This window comes from Acomys russatus, chromosome 25 (genome assembly GCF_903995435.1).
Source record: "Acomys russatus chromosome 25, mAcoRus1.1, whole genome shotgun sequence".
NCBI classification, from domain to species: domain Eukaryota; kingdom Metazoa; phylum Chordata; class Mammalia; order Rodentia; family Muridae; genus Acomys; species Acomys russatus.
This window is the reverse complement of record NC_067161.1, coordinates 32,357,272-32,375,715: the sequence shown is the minus strand read 5'-3', so window position 1 is coordinate 32,375,715 and position 18,444 is coordinate 32,357,272. Positions and strand designations below refer to the sequence as shown.

The following is an 18,444-nucleotide window of genomic DNA, read 5'->3' as shown; positions in this document are numbered from 1 at the left end:
CTGGGAAAACTGCCTCTAGACAGCTGTAGTACAGCCTGGCTTTACTACTTGTCACTCCATATATTTGTGCTTTTAAATATAGACAGATACAGCTCAAATCTGTAATATAAAATTAAGATTTAAATCTTAAACGAAGTGTGTAGGGACTGATTAAACTCTAGTCATGGACTAACTGGGTGTCTTTCCACAAGGACCTATGGACATCACCTAAAAGAAAACTTAAAATTTAATAAAACTTTTTTACCAAGCTCATTTTTGAGTTTTGTTTTTTTAAAATCTGCCCACTTAGAATGCTGCCTGTTCAATAATCAATTACCAAAAAACCCTGCCTTTTTAACAAAAAAGTGCTACACTTGAGGCATGTAAAGAATACTCGATCACAGAGTGGTCAAGATTTCCTTTTACTTGAGAGGGAGAAAAAAAAAAAAATCACTGCAGTCAACCTTCATGTACAAAAGACAAGACCAATCACATTTACCACTGGACACAAAGGGTATTCCAAAGGCCTTTAAAAATGGCAATAAACATCGAAAGGAAAAATTCATTTTAACTCTTATATTGCATTCATTATCAACACCATACTTAACAAGGTATTTATGCTACTGATACAAAACATACAGTATTTACACTTAACTGTACAAAATAATTTAATGTTTACAAAAATATTAGAATGTTTAGTTGACTGACACAGTCTTAAAGTAATTGCTTCTAGAGAAGTATATAGGAAGACCACTGACTCCCATTCATTTTCTTTTTAATAAGTCAAAGAAAGGGTGCTGCAGCGCCTCATCCAAGGTAATCCTTTTGGCTGGGTCATACTCCAGCATTCTTCGCACCAGGTCAAACAGCTTCTCATGCTCTTCATCATGGCTCAGCATGAATTCCTGGGGAGAGGGAGATGGTCTTATGAAATGAAGACGTAAGTGAAAAATGTTTCTTAATCATCCATCTTTTTTCCTTTACCTTTAAAGGCTTGCAGCGTCTCCTAACATATCTCCCAGCTGAACTATGCTCATCCCAATCTAGCTGGTTATGGTGAAAATATTTGCGTTTCCTGCAAGAGAAAAAAGGTTGAAATTAATAAAATAACCAAAGTTCCACTTCTTTTACCTTGTCTCCAATCCCTGGTGGGTTAAGACAGGAACAAATCTTTCACAAAATGTACGACAAATAGTATATAATTTTCAAAATACTAGCAACAATTATACACAATATTTTATATTTCTAACTAAGCTGTCTACAAATGAGAAAATGCTCATTTTAAAAGGTAGACTCCTGGCTGTGAATTCTGATCTCACCACATGTGGAATGGGGCTGGACTCTTTAACAACTTCCCAGCTGAGCTAGGAAACACTATACCATCCCATTTAAAGGTGCAGAGATGGCTAGGAACAACAGGAAACTCAAGACTGACAGATTCCAGTAAGAATGAGATCGCAGAGGCATTGTAACTTAGAAAAACATTTGCATGAAAGTTAACCTGAAGCCAGGAGTAATGGCGCACGCCTTTAATCCCAGCACTCAGGAGGCAGAGGCAGGCAGATCGCTGTGAGTTTGAGGCCAGTCTGGTCTACAAAGTGAGTCCAGGATGGCCAAGGCTACACAGAGAAACCCTGTCTCAAAAAAAAAAAAAAAAAAAGGAAAGAAAGTAAGTTAAGATACTGAATTGTTTTCTGAAAATGACCTTTTAATAGCTTCAAGTTATCACTTGTACAGAAGTTTTTTTCCCTTCATAATTTGCAGTCCTTAGAACAGGCATTGTGCTTCTATAGTCTAAGCAAAGGCAAACCTCTTAGACAAACCTTGTCTTTTGGATCATATGTGCTGGGATGGGTCCTAATATCCGCTCCATCATTGCCAGGTGCTCTTTGCTATCGTGAGTCTAAAAAAAATTCAGGAAAAGGGAATTTAGCACTGTCCATCTTCCTTACAGGCACATTTAAAAGAAAGCTATAATATGTGCTGATATAAAAGGACTAGACTAAGGCCAGAGAGACAGCTCAGTGGGTAAAAGGTCCTTGCTGCCAACATCACTGACGTGAGTTCAATCCCCGGAACTCACATGTGAAAGAACACATTCCGACAAGTTGTCTTCACCACGTGTGCGCCCTTCTCCCCAATAAATAAATTATAATTTTAACAACAAAAAGATCAGACTAGACAGCAACACAAGTTATATTATAAATTCTCCAAAGATGAATGATACTGAAAAATATATGCTGTCTGCTGCAAACACAATACAGTCCAAGATAGATTGGTGAGGTCTATATGGTAATCAACATGAGAAGTATCTAACATAAAATGCAACAGTTTCTATTTCGTGAACTGTTTAAGGAGATCACTCACTAATCCCAGATAATATAGCCAGTCCAACAATTCTCACCACAACTCTGAGCTTTATTTAGAAATGTGATTTCAGAGCCCAGCATGGTAGTGCCCGCCTTTTACTCCCAGCACTCGGGAGGCAGAGGCAGGCAGATTGCTGTGAGTTCGAGGCCAGCCTGATCTACAAAGCGAGTCCAGGACAGGCAAGGTTAACAGAGAAACAAAACCCCCAAACACACAAAAAGAAATGTGATTTCAAAGAGATTAAGATAGAAAAGCAGCAGATGTACACACAGGTCAAAGAATGTCTCTACAGCAAAGGCCAGCCAACCTTTTCTCTGTAGGGCCAGACACAAACCTTTTAGGATAAGCCGCTGGCAAAAGGCCTTTTTCTTTAATAGGCAGCAGAGAGTACTTTCACAAAAGCCCACCATTTGCCAATCTTTGTTCTAGAGAGCAAAGACTGTGCTTAATTTGCTTTGTGAGACAGATTCCCTTTGTAGCTAAGACTGGCCTTAATTTCACTCTATAGTTGAGACCTGGCAATTTGATCCTCCTGTTTCAGCCTCCTGGATGATAGAACTATCAGCATGTGTCACCACACCTAGCTAGTGCCACATTTTTTTTGCTTTTATTATGTATTTAGAAACAGGGTTAGCATAGCCATAGCAGAATTCCAATTAGCCACATTAACACCAATGTAAATTTATGAAGTTTAGTAAGAAAAAAAACCCCTAGAATACATAATATGAACTTTAAGTGAACTACATGTTAAAAGATGTCACACATTTGAAACAAGTTACAACCTTAGTAGTAGTAGGACTTCTACCAACTGGTTTCAGGAGGATATTTATATCTCCATTTCAATAATGATCTATAGCAATCAATATGGGAGCTAAATATAGCATGCTTAACATAAAATTCATTATAGATCATCAAATAAAATGTATTAGGTACATACCTGAAAGACTGTGAACCCAAGGTAATATTCAATAAGAATGCAGCCTATGCTCCAAACATCACAAGGCTGAGACCAACCTAAAGCTATTCAAAACAAACACCGACATGTTACTATGGAACAACTGTAAACTGCTGACCCTTCCCCCTACATTTGGGTGCTCTTTAGTCTCCCTGGGACACCACAACAGCAACCTCGGGATTTACAATTTTAGTGCATGTGGCTCAGGCTTGTCTGGAAAGTGATGTTTTCTTCAATCGTACAAGTGGTGGAACTATATGTGGGTGCCAACACACATGGCTCTGATTTAGTTATTTTGTTCATTCCACAATGCTCACCACTGGAAAACTTACACAGCAAATACACTTACATCTGTAGACAGCAGGCTTGGGCTCAGATACAAGGTTTTCTTCTCAATCACTACACCTCAATACACTTTTCCTTAGGTAGCCCTTCACCCCATTCTTCAACAAACCACTTCTGATACCCTGGAACGTCATCTTACTTTTCTCACCCTTTGCCAACATTACCTGATTGCCAACATCTATGCCAACTGTTTTTCCTCTACTGCAGCATCCAACTACATTTTCCTCTCTAATCTGCCTTCATCCTGGGGAAGATCGTCCACACTCATATATAGTGCTCTACTCCCCCAATCTCCAGATTCCTTTTCTAGTGACTACTCCAATTTCACATCTGTGTCAACAATAACACCGAATCTGTCCTGTTTCCAAACCCCCAATTCTACCAGTGATTTCTAAATTTTGAGGTGTAACACATACTCCGAGTTCCAAAATTCTGCCCTTTCACTTCCAAAGGCTAACACAGAGACTCTTGCTTAGTTAATTCCCTTTCCTCCTGCTCCTTGTCTATCTTATGTCTAGGTCAGCCAACCAAGCCCTTGGCATCTGTACTAGAGCCTTACCTTGGCGATATAGAGTGAAAACAGATGGCTCCATAATCTCATAATCACAAACTACAATGCCCTCACCGAGCATACCTTACAGTGTTATGATCACTTAAGGCTCACAAATCAGCACTCAAAAATACCTTTCACAAACATGGTCACACAGGAGAAACACACACAACTCTTCTGTATCCTGCTAACATCATTTTCGTTAACTATGACCTTCAACAATTACAGTATAAGGAAGTCTGGTGTCTACTCACCCAAAATGACCTCTGGAGCTCTGTAGTGCCGTGTGGACACCAAAGTACTATGATGTTCATCATCATATGTCGCACTTCCAAAGTCAACAACTTTGATGTCTGTGTTTTTCAATGTGCGCTCATCTCGTTTCTAGAGACACAGTGAGTAAAGATGAAATTCAGTAAGCATAAACCATTCTATAGCACTACCAAAAGGCTTGCAAATGAGCCCTCCCTCCTCTACCCTTCCTTCCCCTCTATCTCCAACTGGGATACACACATCCTATTCCTCTTCCATTTGTGGATGAACATCAGAATATAAACAGGTCCAGAAGAGAAATCCCTCATTCAAGGATCTCTAAGCTTAAAGACAACACCCAAAATTAAAACAAGTTTTTAACTTACCATTTTAGAATTGTATTTGACTACATAGTCAGACTTCACAAATAAAATATTTTCAGGTTTTAGATCCGTGTGAGTTAATTTATTATGATGTAAAACTACAAACAAAACAGAAAACCATCATTAGTCTCACTTAAGAGATGTAGCTGGTGCTAGAAGAGTGAATGGGCATGAGAAGTGGATATGATGGTCAAGAGGGATTTCAGCGTTACCTGTACCTGCAAGGGTTCATATGCTGATTAAATAATGACAATAAAATATACTGTATATCCACGAATACTTACAATTTATAGACTGGCAGATCTGATAAGCCATTTGCCTGATGTGATCAATTTGAAATGGCAGAAAGCTATTTTCTTTAATGAAATCATAGGTACTAAGTCCCAGCAGCTCAAACACAATACAAACATGACCATGATGATCAAACCATTCTAGCATCTGGACACATCGGCTAAAAGAGATCAAAATAATGATTTGAGTGCACAGAAGTGAGCAGCTCACAACAGTTTGCTAGCTTGTGGTTCAATATGTACTTACAAGACACTGTTGGGGTCAGTGCTGTTCAAGTGCTCCAAAACTTGGATTTCAGAGCGAGCTGCCTCCCGGTAACGGCCTACATTTTTTACAATTTTTACTGCTACATGTAAGCCATCCCTTAAAAACAAAAGATGATGATATTAAATACACAAATGGTGGGATGAATCTACACACTCTGTGAAAAGCATGTTCTTTTTCTGCTCTGTTTTTAAGACAAGATTGCACTATACGATAGCTCAAGCTAAGATTAAATTCATTATGTAGCCCAGACTGATACTGAATTTGTGTTAACTCCTACCTCAGCCTCCTAAAATACAAATGTAACTCCAAGTTTTCTACATTATTGTTCTAAATCTTTCAGACCATAATACTAGGTTCCAGAACATCTTTTCAAAACAAAGCAACCATCCATGTAATATTTAGAAATTTTAACATGTTTCCAATATTTAAAAGTAAAATGCACACACATAGACATTTAAGCTAAGAATCAGCGAATGTTGCTGCCAAAGCATTTGTTCATTTACTAGGTTGTGCCAGAGACAGGGCACAGGTGCTAGTACTGAACAACAGGGCTCCTACACATCTCAGTCTAATGACAAAGATAGACATTAAACACATTAAAACATCCTCACAGAAGAGATGAAGGCACAACTATTCATGTAACAAAACAACAATTTATACAATGATACAGAATTGGTCCTGAAAGATAGCTGTGAGCCTGTCAAACTGGGCAAGAAATCAAACAGCTGGATAAAGACACCACCTACAAGTTATGGAGCTCTCCCCAGCCCAGCACTTTACAGACTCATTTTATGTAAATATGTAGAAATAGCTACATTCAGATCAGTGAGCTTAGATTGGGCCATTTCTAGAAATACTTCCTAAAAACCATAAACTTAGTATTTTGGACAATGGGGTGAAAGAAACTCATGGCTAAAACGCTTTTTGGCTAGTGACTGAAATAGGACGTTGCACATGCTTGGCCAGTTGGTTACTGTTAAGCCCCAAGCAAGCCCAATGATGAAACACTTCCAAACTCAAGCAGTTTGTTTGCAGATAACAGATCAAGTAGCTATGATATTAAGTCACCAAGTATGTTTAGTGACATAAACTTTATTTTCAAAGCTACTGGTATATATAGTAAGCTAGAAAATTATATCCTTTCCAACTAATTCTGATAAAAAATTCAGATGTAATTTTAGAAATTTATAGTTTCAATAAAATTTTAAGAAGCTCATCTACAAAGATGTGTTAGAACTATGAACAGAGGTTCTGAAGATGCAGTGAGATAGGTAGGTCAGTATATCCCACTAGAGAATATACTCTATCTTGTAGATCATAGAATCTACAGTTTAGGAAATGCACTCAATATGCAAATCTAGATGTACTTATTGATGCTACAATCCAAAAGCAGCTGAATCCTATAGAACTTGACTAAGCATTCCTTTAATTACAGAATAATCTCCATCTAGGAAAAACTGCCACCATGTATAACAAAATTAATACTCGTAGCACATAAATTATATTGAGTTCCAGAAATTCTGTTGAATATCTCTCAGGAAAACTTGTAGTAGCCACTTAAAATACATTTTTATTTTATTCATTTTTAAAAAATAATTTATTTATTTTTACTTCATATGCATTGGTGTTTTGCCTGCATGTATGTCTATGTGAGGGTGTCAGATCTCGGAGTTACAGACAGTTGTGAGCTGCCATGTGGTTGCTGGGAATTGAACCTGGGCCCTTTGGAAGAGCAGTCAGTGCTCTTAAATGCTGAGCCATCTCTCCAGCCCTAAAATACATTTTTAAAATACAGCAGAATGTTCAAAAAAGAAAAAATAAACTTACATGCCATGATCAATGCACTCTACAACTTTGCCAAAGGCCCCTTCACCTAAAGTGTCCACGATTTCATCTAAAGTGAGGGAGAGAAGAGAGGTTTAAGTTCCCAAACACAATTACCCAGTTGCTCAAACAATGAATGCTTAAGTGTGGCATACTTCCAAATGATCTCTAGCAAAGCATAACTAAGGTTTCATCGCTCAAGTTATTGTATTTTCAGCTGCTACAAAGCAATTAGATAGAGCTATCTGTCTTGCTCTAATCTCAAACTCCACTGATTATTCTGGAATTTTAAGAATAGAAATATTTAAATTCTACAGAAAAGAAGAAATACAAAAGAACAAACAAACCCACAAAAAACAAAACAAAAAAGCAATGAAGAGTCTTTAGCCCCCCGCTGACAAACTATTCTTTAAAAGATTATTCTGTCTGCAAAGTTTAAAAAGTGTTGAAAAATATTCTATACATCTTGCTCTTAGAACGTCTCCACTTTGACAGATCAGGTGACCCTCCTCATCATCCTCTATACTCCTGGATCTTTTCCTTCGGTGGCTCTTCTGGAAACGGCAAGTGGGCAGCACCAAGATCGTCCAGCCAATCAATATATCAGAGTGAATTCAGGGTAGAATACGCAATTCATTCAGCGGGGAGATATTCAGGCATTCAGATAAGCACCAGGCCACGAACAGTTGGCAGGAGCAATTTCAAATTCAGTCCCCAGAAATTCACAGGGCACAGTTTATGTTACAGAAGAAAAACATGGCAAGGAACAGATTTTCAGATAAGATACTTAAAGTGGCAATAGAAAAAAACAACACAATTGTCTCTTTAAAATACTGATTTAATTGAAGTCTGAAGTTTAAAGAATGCAATGTCATGATTTACTAATTTCTGCTATAACCATATGCTGCGAGTTGAGTTGTCTAGTTTGTCAGGAAAATGTCAGGATTAGTTGAAATTGTTCTTTTATCAACATTTAAAAGTGGACATCATCATAAGAGGGGGACTAAAGGCTAATTTCAATCTTCAATTTAGTAACTGCAAGCCAGCTCTATAGAAAAAACCTGGGAGGGAAATGGTATCTCAAAGTTTACAAATTAAAGATGTCTGGCTTTCTCAGTACATTTTCCACTCAGCACAAATAAGTTCAGAAATGATGTGCTGTACTAGGAGCTAGACTACATAGGAGTCAGCAACAGCTAAGCACCCCAACAATGTGACTTGCCTGAGTTGTTTCCAACTATCAGTAAAGCAGTTTCTTTCAAAATAAAAAATGTTTACATTCAAAGAAAAAAAAAATGGGTGCATTTGTTAATATACTAACAACCACAAAATAAGATGTTTTTACTATTAAAACCAACAAACTCATGATCTGTTTTGCAGAATGAGTGTGTGGGCAAGTGAAGACTAGCTAATACATAGGAGTCAGTTATGAGAATGTGTACACTTCCTTTAAGGATTCAGGTAATATGAATATAATTACAGCATATCCAAATTGCATTAAAGAAATTTTTAGAAACTTATCACTCTTTTAGAGCTTTACAAACAAGAATCCATTCAAAATAAAAACAAATCACTCATACCGAATGTGACTGGTGACTTGCACAGTGTCTATTACGCTTTCTTTTAGGACTGCTTCTCCTGCTTCGAACTGAGGATTTACTGCAGTGGATCCGGTAAGTGCTTTCCATGTCTCTATGGTAATGTCTTGGAACATATCCTTCACAGTACTCATTTCTGTATTCATCAATGTATCTCCGGTCCCGATAATCTCTCTCATTCAAGCATCGTGCTTCTAAATAGTGACTGCAAACACATTAAAATTTTTTCAAATTATTTTCTTCATTCTGGAATAATGTGGTTCAAACAAAACTCTCAAGAATTCTTGGCTTAAACAGCTAACTCACTAAAAGGAAAAATTCAAATCAATGAGATGTAATTTCTATTTATCTAAGAAAGCTTTAGAAATAGCTTGAACTAAACAGGTCTCTATTTTTCTATATAAAATTGTCATAGGCAGGCATGTTGGTACATGCCTGTAATCCCAGCAATTGAAAGGTGAGGGCAGAAGGATCAAGAATTCAAAGCCATCCTGAGGTACACTGCAAGTTTGAAGCCAGCCTGGGCCACATAAAACAATCTCAAAAAACTCCACACCAAACAAAAAATCCACATACATTAGAAAATTGCTGTCAACCACTTCATACCAAGGAACAGAGCTTCAATAACACAATATGCTTATAATTTAATGTTCCTTTACCATCTGAAAAGTCAAGACCAAACCAGCAAACCTGGTCTGAAACGCACTGATCATTACAACACAAGCATCTGAAATAGTTTCCCTTTCCTCTCTCTGAGCCACACATTTAAAGAAAGGCAAAAGGATTTCTTTCCCTTTAATTAAATAAGTGCACTTCAGATGTCCCTGACAGAGACTTCTGTAATGGGCACCACAGATATGAGGAGCTTTAAATGTGCTTCCGCCCTTTCATTTACTAACTCAACTAAGATCCCTAAAGGATACACCATTGTTGCAGATCACACTGGTGGCAAAAACCAAGATATTTTCAAACTGCCACTACTGCCCTCCATGTCACTTATTCTATCTCCTCTTTTCTATGTCTAAGCTTTCTGTTACTCCTGTTTGAGAAACAGGTAACAGTACTTTTGAGGCCTGCCTAGTGTGCCTGACACATCTAAAACAGATCCTCCACACAATAAAGGGTCCTGGACTGTGGACATCCTCACACTCTACTTGCCTTTGCCTTTCTAATTTCCTGTGACTTATGCTTGAAAAATACCCAGGAAATAGAAAACAGCCTTTTCTACAGCCACAGTGTTTCTACAGATCCCTCTGAGAACCTGATGGGAGGTGTGGACCCTTTTCCAAGAAAACATAGAAATGCATAAACAAAACTTGGCAAGAACTTTATGGCGGTCATGGACCTCAGGAAGTCAATGGCTCACAGTTGAATGTCCTGATCTGATGGAAAGAAAGGGACAGATTCAATTGGCCCAGTTGCCCATCCCCCCTCTACCTGGGATGAGTGTCCTCTTCAACAGAGTGCGAAGCTTCAAGAGGGATGCACATGGAGCACTGAGGGAGAGAGGGGACACCTGCCCAGTCAGACAAATCAGCTAAATAATCCTCAAAGCAACGGAATGACAGATGTTGCTGCGGCTGCCCCGCCAACCCCTTTATACTCCCCAGAATATGCTGTCATTTTCTTTCCCAGGCGCTGGTTTAAGCAGAAATAGAGACATCCCTAGGACTACTACTAGCCAACAGGACTGCCACCTAATTCAGGCTCTGCCTTCTTACTGCCTAGCATCATTCATTCTCAAGTTGTCCTTAATCTCTGGAGAAACAGCTCAGGCTATTAGGATTAAATTCTGGGCCTGAGACAGTTGGTCTGGAGCAGAGATCTAGATGAAAAACAAGTTAGTCATAATTCTAAAGGCATCCATTAACTTTATAAGGTATCCCACACCCACAAAATCCAAAGTCTATCTTTAAAAACTAGATAATAATCCTTAGCTGGAATATTGTTTGAAACTGGCCCTGCTGACAATCCAAAACAATCTACCAACAATAAAAAATGGGGTGGTGATGTACCATCATGAGCAGAGCTAGCATGAGGACGGTTCCAATTTATGACAAAGAAAGACCAAAGGTTAGAGGTTAAAGACTACATAATTTCCTATGGATCCGGTGTCCTCTCCTGGCCTCTGTGTGGCTTCCAGGTGTGTATGTGATGCACAGACATCCATGCAGGCAAACACTGATACACATAAAAGATAAACAAATTTAGGGGCTACAGAGATGGATCAGCGGTTAGGAATACTCTTCCTCTTCCAGAGGACCTGGGTTCAATTCCCAGTACCCACATGGCAGCTCACAGCTGTCTGTAACTCTAATTCTTGGGGATCTAACATCCTCACACAGACATACATACATATAGGCAAAACACTAATGTACATGAAATGAAAAATAAAATAGATAAAAGACTATATAATTTTACAAGCTGTGGACAGGCTAGGCAGAATGAACAGATTTGATTTAAAAAAAAATCCACTGAATGCCCAGTGAAAATTTCATTTAGCTTTTCAAAGCAGTTATACTGTTGAATGCACTAACATTTTATTTCCACACAGATCCTGTGGGAGAGAAAATAAAATCATATACGGCAAAGCCTCTGCCAATAAATGAAATTAAAATTGTTCACATACACACAAAAAAAATTATGAAAAGAAAGAAAGAAAATCAAAATACATCAGGGATGGCAAAGAATTTAATTTGCTTAAATGATTAATGAAGAATTCATGACATAGACAGAAGCAGATAAGCATCTTAAAGAAAAGCCAGAATTTGGACAAAGTAGAAAGCAGAAAGTAGAAAGCATGGTGCCATCTTAAACAGACAGCACCACCAGCCAGAGGCCTAGAACGCATGTATCTATCTACACACTACTCTGCAGATGGCAAATAGATAATTGCATCAAGAACCAATTTTCACCCTGGAGAATATATCAATAGAAGCCCTGCTAAAGGTGTTGTTGCAAGCACAGCTTACTAAAACTAATACTGAATACTGAGGACCCAGGTCACACTGATGTTAACTCTAAGTCTGTATATCTCCTAGGTGATTTCCAGTCATACAAAGTTTATCAAAGGTTTAGAACTTGGTACTCTGTGTTATAGGAAGATAATGAATGATTTGGCCATAATATATAAAAGATTATTTACAACCATGTTGGTCTTCCTGGTATTTGAGGCAGAACAGACTTGATTAAGCCTGCTGAAAGGGAGACCAACTCACAGGCTACTGCCATAGGCAAAGCAGGAGAAAAGGGCTTTATAATGCATGTGATAAAGGGTTAAAATCATTACTACATAAAACACCTTGTAAATCAGTAAAAAACACAACAGACATAAAAATTGACATAAAAATTCTTCATAAAACAGTAAACAAATTCACTAGAAATTTAGAAATTCAGATTAAGGAAACCATTTTAAACAGGCAAAACTAGAGCAGTATAAAGGAACATGTTATAAGCTTTCTAGAAAAAGAAATGAGAATATGCAGCAAGAACCTTGTAAGACTTCATACCCTTTAACTTGAAAATGCCTCTTCTTAGAATCTACTCTCAGGAAATAATCACAGGCAAAGATTTGTACACAAAGATCCTTTAGGAACAGACAGTGAGAAATAATTCAGTCAAGTAATGGACAATGGTTTGCATCTTGCTGATCCCTTCTTTACACTTTGCTGCTGCTTCTATTCCCCAGTACTTTTATTAAAATATTCATAAGAGTTTTAGTGTTCAAAAAGATTTTTTACAAGTAATGAATATTCTAGATCATGAATAAACAATACCACCAAATTTGTTTGTGTCAACGCGAAAGGTGATAGTGCTGCATAGTGGTTAATTGGACTAACTGATTTTTATAGTTAATTATAAACACATATCACTTAAATCAACCTTTTCACATATATAATATACTCTAGCACTATGAATAACTAGTTTTAACATGGTAAACCTTAAAATGTATCTTGTACTCATTAATAATGGGGTACAAGGTGTATAGTGTTCATTACTAAGGTCTGGTCATTGAATCTTGCCATAAACTTCCCCCAGCACCCCTTACATAACTATTTAGTAAAACATGATTAGTTTACAAGAACTACAAACAAGCTCTTTGGCAGACAACTCTGTTTAGCACGGAGAAGGAAAAAAATTACATACTGTTTTTTAAAGTAACCCCAGCTGGCTAATTTAGAAAGCAATCTGGTAAACAGCCCCAATGGAACATCTGTACAAACAAGGAGAAAACATAGAACCAACACAAGAAATGAGAAAGGGAAATTAATGGAAGGCAGAGTGAAAGAAACTATTCACCTAGCCTTTCTTTACTATTTAGATTCTATATAAATAATGCCTAAAATTTTTAAATAATTATAATAAAGACTATCACAAATTTTTACTGAGGATCTATCCTAAATTACCAGAGAAAGCCTATAGAAAGGAACAGTTCTCAAAATGTGAAGCAAGTTTCTAAGAAAAAATCTCTGACATACCCACCCATTGGTTTTCTTCTATGAATATACCTGTAGAACATGAGTGACTAATCTCCAAAGTGTTTTTATGACCTCAGATAGCATATGTTGCTTTTCTCATCTGGACATCTCAATAGTGAAACACTTCTTACACATCCAAATATACATACCACCTTCCTACAGACAATTTAAAACTGTATACCATTATTATTCAACTTTGTATATGTCCTTGAATATATTCTTTTGTCTTCCCTCCCCTTTCTTGACGGTGGGATTTCTAAGGGTTTTTAGGACCTCTCACACAGAGCAGCAAGTGTTTGTTCTAGCATTGAACTACATCCCCAGAGTCCTTATTTTTCAGTTATTTGCTGAGCAACTGTCTCCCACCAATCCCAGACATAGGACAAACTATTTTATTCATAGCTACAGTCTCAGCAGCATAGACTCTAACCTAAAATGTCACTCTGTAACTGTGTTTTGAATGAATAAACAAACATGCTGCCTGAATTCCAAGTTTGATAAAAGCAAATGACAAATGTTAAAAACTGTTAAAACTTAAAATACAAGTCATTTACCAATCAGAGTCTTTAAGCTGATGATGTGCTTTACAATGCCTGTTCTCTTGTGTACTGCTGTGAGATCTCCTTTTCCGTTTGTGACTTCCACTGTAGCTTTCATGGTCCCAGCTTTCTCTACTATCCCAATCAGGACAGTGAGTTCGTTTGGAATGCCGCATCTGTAAATGAGGAAGGGGCAAATGTTGAGCTGGAAGGTTATACAATTATACATTACAAGGACAAATTCTCAAGTCTGTATTTGCCTTCGGAAATACTTCATTAACTTTAATTTTTTGTTTGTTTTTTGAGACAGGGCTTCTCAGCCCTGGCTGTCCTGGAACTTATTCTGTAGAACGGGCTGGCCACAAACTCAAGAGATTTGCATGCCTCTGCCACCCAAGTGCAGGCATTAAAGGCGTGTGTCATTGCATTTGGCTATCCTTTAAATTTTTTAAAAAGGGCCAACTAAAATTGCTCAATGGCTGGAGAGATTACTTAGTAATGTGCTTGCTGTGCAAGTATGAGGACCTGAGCTGAGATCACTCACACCTCCATAAAAAGCCGGTCACTACAGCACAACTTTTAACTCCAGACCCAGGGGTTGGGTAGAGGTGGGACATATGGATCCCCGACACTCACTGGCCAGCCACTCTAGCTTAATTGGCAAGCTTCAGATTCAATGTAAGACCTTGCTTCAAAAACAACGTGGAGAGCCGTGTTGACCTCTGGCCCAAACATGAACCAGAATGCACATGTGAACCAATATGCAAAATAGTTAAAGCATTTAGTAAAAAAATGATAATTTATTCCTGTTTCCTTTTATTTATAATGATTTTTAAAAATTAGATCACTTAAGATGTTAAAAATTCTACCAACTGAGCTACATTCCCAGCCCCTCAATCTGAATTTTAAGTCAGTACTGAAATGAATGCACACAGATTTTATTTTATTTTTTTCCTTTCAGACAGGGGGTTTCTTTAAATAGCTCTGACTGTCCTGGAACTAGCTCTGTAAACCAGGCTGGCCTCAAACTTACAGAGATCCTCCTGCCTCTGCCTCTCAAGTGCTGGGATTAAAGGTGTGCGCCAGCCAGATTTGAATTTAAGAATAGAACCTACACTACAGTTATATCCATCCCAATAATATCACAAATGTCCATCAGCCTGGCAAAGGTAATACAAATAACTAAAAGTGAGAGAAGCAAAGACATAACTGGTTTAAAAGCAAAGAGCCTTTCATTAATGCCTTCTTATCCTCTAACTCTGTAGAGCTCCTTTCTCTAAATGCCAAAATTAGTCCAATGCTTAACCTAAGGCATGGCCAGCGACATCAGATAACGGTGACAATTCCCAAGCTTCATCTACAACCTCCTATGTACAGCATGGATCTCCCAGGCTCAATATCTAACATTTATCCTTTTTACATGTGTGTGACTGTTACACGACAGTATTAATATGGAGGCCAATGGGGACGACTTGCAAGAGTTACCTCTCTCCTTTCATCGTGTGGGTCTCAGAGATCAAAGGGATGCACCTTTACCCACTTAACCATGCTGCTCCCAAAAGCAGTATTTTAAAAGATTAATTTTAGCAGGGCATGGTGGCGCACGCCTTTAATCTCAGCACTTGGGAGGCAGAAGCAGGTAGATCTCTGAGTTCGAGGCCAGCCTGGTCTACAAAGTGAGTTCAAGACAGCCAGGGCTGCTACAGAGAAACCCTGTCTTGGAAAAAAAAAAAAAACCAAAATCTAAAAAATTTGAAAAAAGAAAAAGAAAAGGCACATGAGTACAGTTACCCAAGGAAGCCACAAGAGGGTACAGGAGTCCCTAAACCTGTAATCAAAACTTAGTTTCTCTGTAAAAGCTGTCAATCTCTCCAGTCCCACAGTTAACTCTTTAATTCTGAGCTCTGATAAACAAGAGTTTAAATGGTTTAGGGTGGGGAAAAACCCTCACAACTTAGCAAAGGAGCTGAGTGAGGCCCAAATGGAGCAAAACCAACTTAGTTGACTGCCTTCAGCTTCCTTATATGACTGAAAAATAAGCTATTCAACCCCAGGACTGGAAAGACAGCAGTTTCAATTCTCCTCCAAAGTGTTCCTAAGAAAGGGTGTGCATCACACCATCAGGATGTGATCTAGCTCTTTCTCTTTTTTTCCCCCTTACTACTGAGGATGTAATGGGAAGAAAGGAGGTTGCTCTACCACTGACCTATAACCTCTGCCCAAATATTCAGTAAGTCATATTCTCTTCTAACTCTATACCTCTCAGGCATCTTTCTGATAACGTGGCTTCTCTTTTAGCTCAGTTAAAAAAGAGAAGTATGGATTAAACCACACATTAAAAAACAAATCCTGAATTCTTGTTAGGTTATCTCAGTAAAAGCCAAGCATTTCTTTTGATATAACACTTTAATATGGCAAAGTAAAATAAACACTACAAATTTACTTGAAACAAAAGACAAAACTCAAGCTTCCTTAAGAGAAGCACTCGTCTTTCTATTTCTATTGGAATTCTGCTGACACATTCCTTTTATTATCAAAATTGTATTATTAACATTTACAGTTTGGTTTGATTAAACCTTTGTTTCGCTGGGAACTGAATTCTGAATCTCAAGCAACACTAAGTACTACCACCAGGCTACAAGCTACTTAAATAACAGCAGGCAAATCTGCAGCTTCTGATGACTCATCATTATGACCGACCGTCCATTGGTTTGGAAAGCCTTATGTGCTGGCTTCAGGAGTTCACTCCTCTAATCCACACTGCCTCAACCAGCTTACCTTGTACAAGACAGAATTCTCAAATTATCAAGTTACTAATATGCAAACATTAAAATGGAAAGGAATTCCTTTTGAGAGCCCAAGAGCTGTATTCCTCATTAAGATTCACCCTTTAAACTCTATCGGTTGGTTCCAGTCCCAACAGCCCCAGCTGAACATCCCTCATCCCTACTCTGATCTCCAGCAAAATTCAAAAATAATTCTCTTAGGTGCGGTGGCACACGCCATTCTGGAGGCAGAGACAGGTGGAGCTCTGAGAGAGAGAGTTCATTACAGCCTGGTCTACATGGTGAGACCTTGTCACAAACAAACCAACGAACATTTACTTACAAGGTAAAGTGAAAGATTTCTGGGCTCATATGAGATTAAAGTTCCTTCTCATGCACAGGAAAGAAAAGCTGCCTTAAAATAGTACACTATCTGTAATACTTTTTAAAAAACCTTTTTAATCTTTCAATAAAAAGATACAATGGAAAATTGTATTTATCCATATTAGCAATAGATTCTCCACCATCCTTTAAAAAAAACATATGGTATCTGGCAACTGCAAACGGAGAGCCGTTTCGGCCTCCCAGAGGCCTGCATTTTTAAGTAGGGGAACACGAGGCCCCTCGGGTGCGTGTTCAAGGTTAGGCCAGCTGTAACAGAACACCAAGGCCACTGGGTTTGGAGGGCTGGCTCCCTCAGCAACAGGCTGTCACAACGCCAAGGCAAGGTTCGTCCTCTGCAACGTCGGTTATGCGGGGGGGGGGCGGTTGAAAAGAAAAACAAACAGGCTGGGTGTGGCAGCACTCGCCTTTAATCCCAGCACTCGGGAGGCAGAGGCAGGAGGATGTCTAGAGTTCAAGGCCAGCCTGGTCTACACAGTTCCCGGGTAGTCATGAAGACCCGCCTGGCACAAAGGACAAGCCTTCCTTCCAAGCGTGTTCCTCGAAGCTGGAGGTGACTCCAGCCACCGGGGCCGCCGCAGTGCCCGCTCCACCTCCCGCGAGCAGCCGGCCAGGGCCTCTGGCGCAGACAACCAGGGCGAACATCGGACTTTGGAAAAAACTCCAGTTACGTAAACGGCCGAGGCCGCCGAGAGGGGTGAGGAGGGGAATGGGTGGCTCGACTACCGACGCCAGCGCCAGGGATGCGCCCCGCCAAGGTCTCCCTACCGGTCCCCGCGATGGCCGGCCGAGGCCCCGACAGAGGTGAAGGAGGCCCAAGCTGCGGGCCAGCCTCGTCGGGAGAACCCGGGGCCTGTGCGGGCCGCGACTCCAGCGGCGAAGTCGCCGCAGCTCGGGGGCTGTCGCCGCCGGCTAAGAGGCGCCCCGCCAGCCCCGCAGATGCATCCCTGGGTGCCGACACCCAAAGCGCCCTCTTTCCTCAGACACCTAGTTCCGTGAGACCCTGCCCGCCTCACCTCCGCAAAACCAAAAGGCCTTTTGGCCGAGAAATGTCGCCACACCGCCGTCGTTTCTCTCCAGCCGCTGCGACAAACACCGACAAAATGGCGTCCACGCCGTCACTCTACAACCACCTCAGGTGGATCTAGCGCCACCTACGCCGAGCAAGCGCGCATGCGTCAAGGAGCCTCGGCCCCGCCCACAGATCCTCCAAGGGGGCGGGAGTCTGTGACGTCAGGGACGAGGCCAGATCATCTACACTGCGGCTGCGCGGAGCGGGCTGTAGGACAGATTCTGTCCCCCCTGTCAGCTTGAGGTTCTTTCTGGTCTTAGGTGAACCTGGTGGTCTGCCCAGAGTCTATGGCTCTTGTCAGTCTCTTAAAGAAGAGTTTGCTAGGAGTGGCCACACTGGGCAGGGCTAACCTTTGGCCCTTTCTCTTCATTCTA

General features: G+C 39.7%; 1 protein-coding gene across 8 annotated transcripts; it reads right to left on the bottom strand.

Moving 5' to 3' along the window:
- Positions 1 to 426: 426 nt before the first annotated feature.
- Clk4 (CDC like kinase 4) lies at positions 427 to 18,163 on the bottom strand. 8 transcript variants are annotated; one of them, XM_051168278.1, is made up of 15 exons: positions 13,847 to 13,994; positions 12,961 to 13,027; positions 12,324 to 12,400; positions 10,252 to 10,310; positions 8,797 to 9,019; positions 7,680 to 7,770; positions 7,220 to 7,286; positions 5,372 to 5,488; positions 5,119 to 5,285; positions 4,838 to 4,932; positions 4,454 to 4,583; positions 3,287 to 3,369; positions 1,803 to 1,882; positions 964 to 1,054; positions 427 to 884 (listed from the first exon to the last, which is right to left on the bottom strand). In XM_051168278.1, the coding sequence occupies exons 4-15, from the start codon at positions 10,302 to 10,304 to the stop codon at positions 744 to 746; spliced, it is 1,338 nt and encodes a 445-aa protein (XP_051024235.1). In that variant the 5' UTR covers positions 10,305 to 10,310; positions 12,324 to 12,400; positions 12,961 to 13,027; positions 13,847 to 13,994; the 3' UTR covers positions 427 to 743. The 8 variants fall into 8 exon arrangements, with proteins under 8 accessions (XP_051024235.1, XP_051024236.1, XP_051024233.1 ...); XM_051168279.1 differs by lacking the exon at positions 12,324 to 12,400; XM_051168276.1 differs by lacking the exon at positions 13,847 to 13,994 and having other exon boundaries at positions 12,961 to 13,170.
- Between the last annotated feature and the right edge of the window lie 281 nt (positions 18,164 to 18,444).

What these genes read in the sequence shown, in the direction of transcription:
- Clk4 (XM_051168281.1), bottom strand. Translation starts at nt 13,949, where the DNA reads ATGAAAGCTACAGTGGAAGTCACAAACGGAAAAGGAGATCTCACAGCA. An exon ending in GATCTGCCAGTCTATAAATT is followed by an intron (nt 4,933 to 5,118) that starts GTAAGTATTCGT and finishes TTTTGTTTGTAG; the next exon opens with TTTTACATCATAATAAATTA. An exon ending in GACGCTGCAAGCCTTTAAAG is followed by an intron (nt 885 to 963) that starts GTAAAGGAAAAA and finishes CCCTCTCCCCAG; the next exon opens with GAATTCATGCTGAGCCATGA.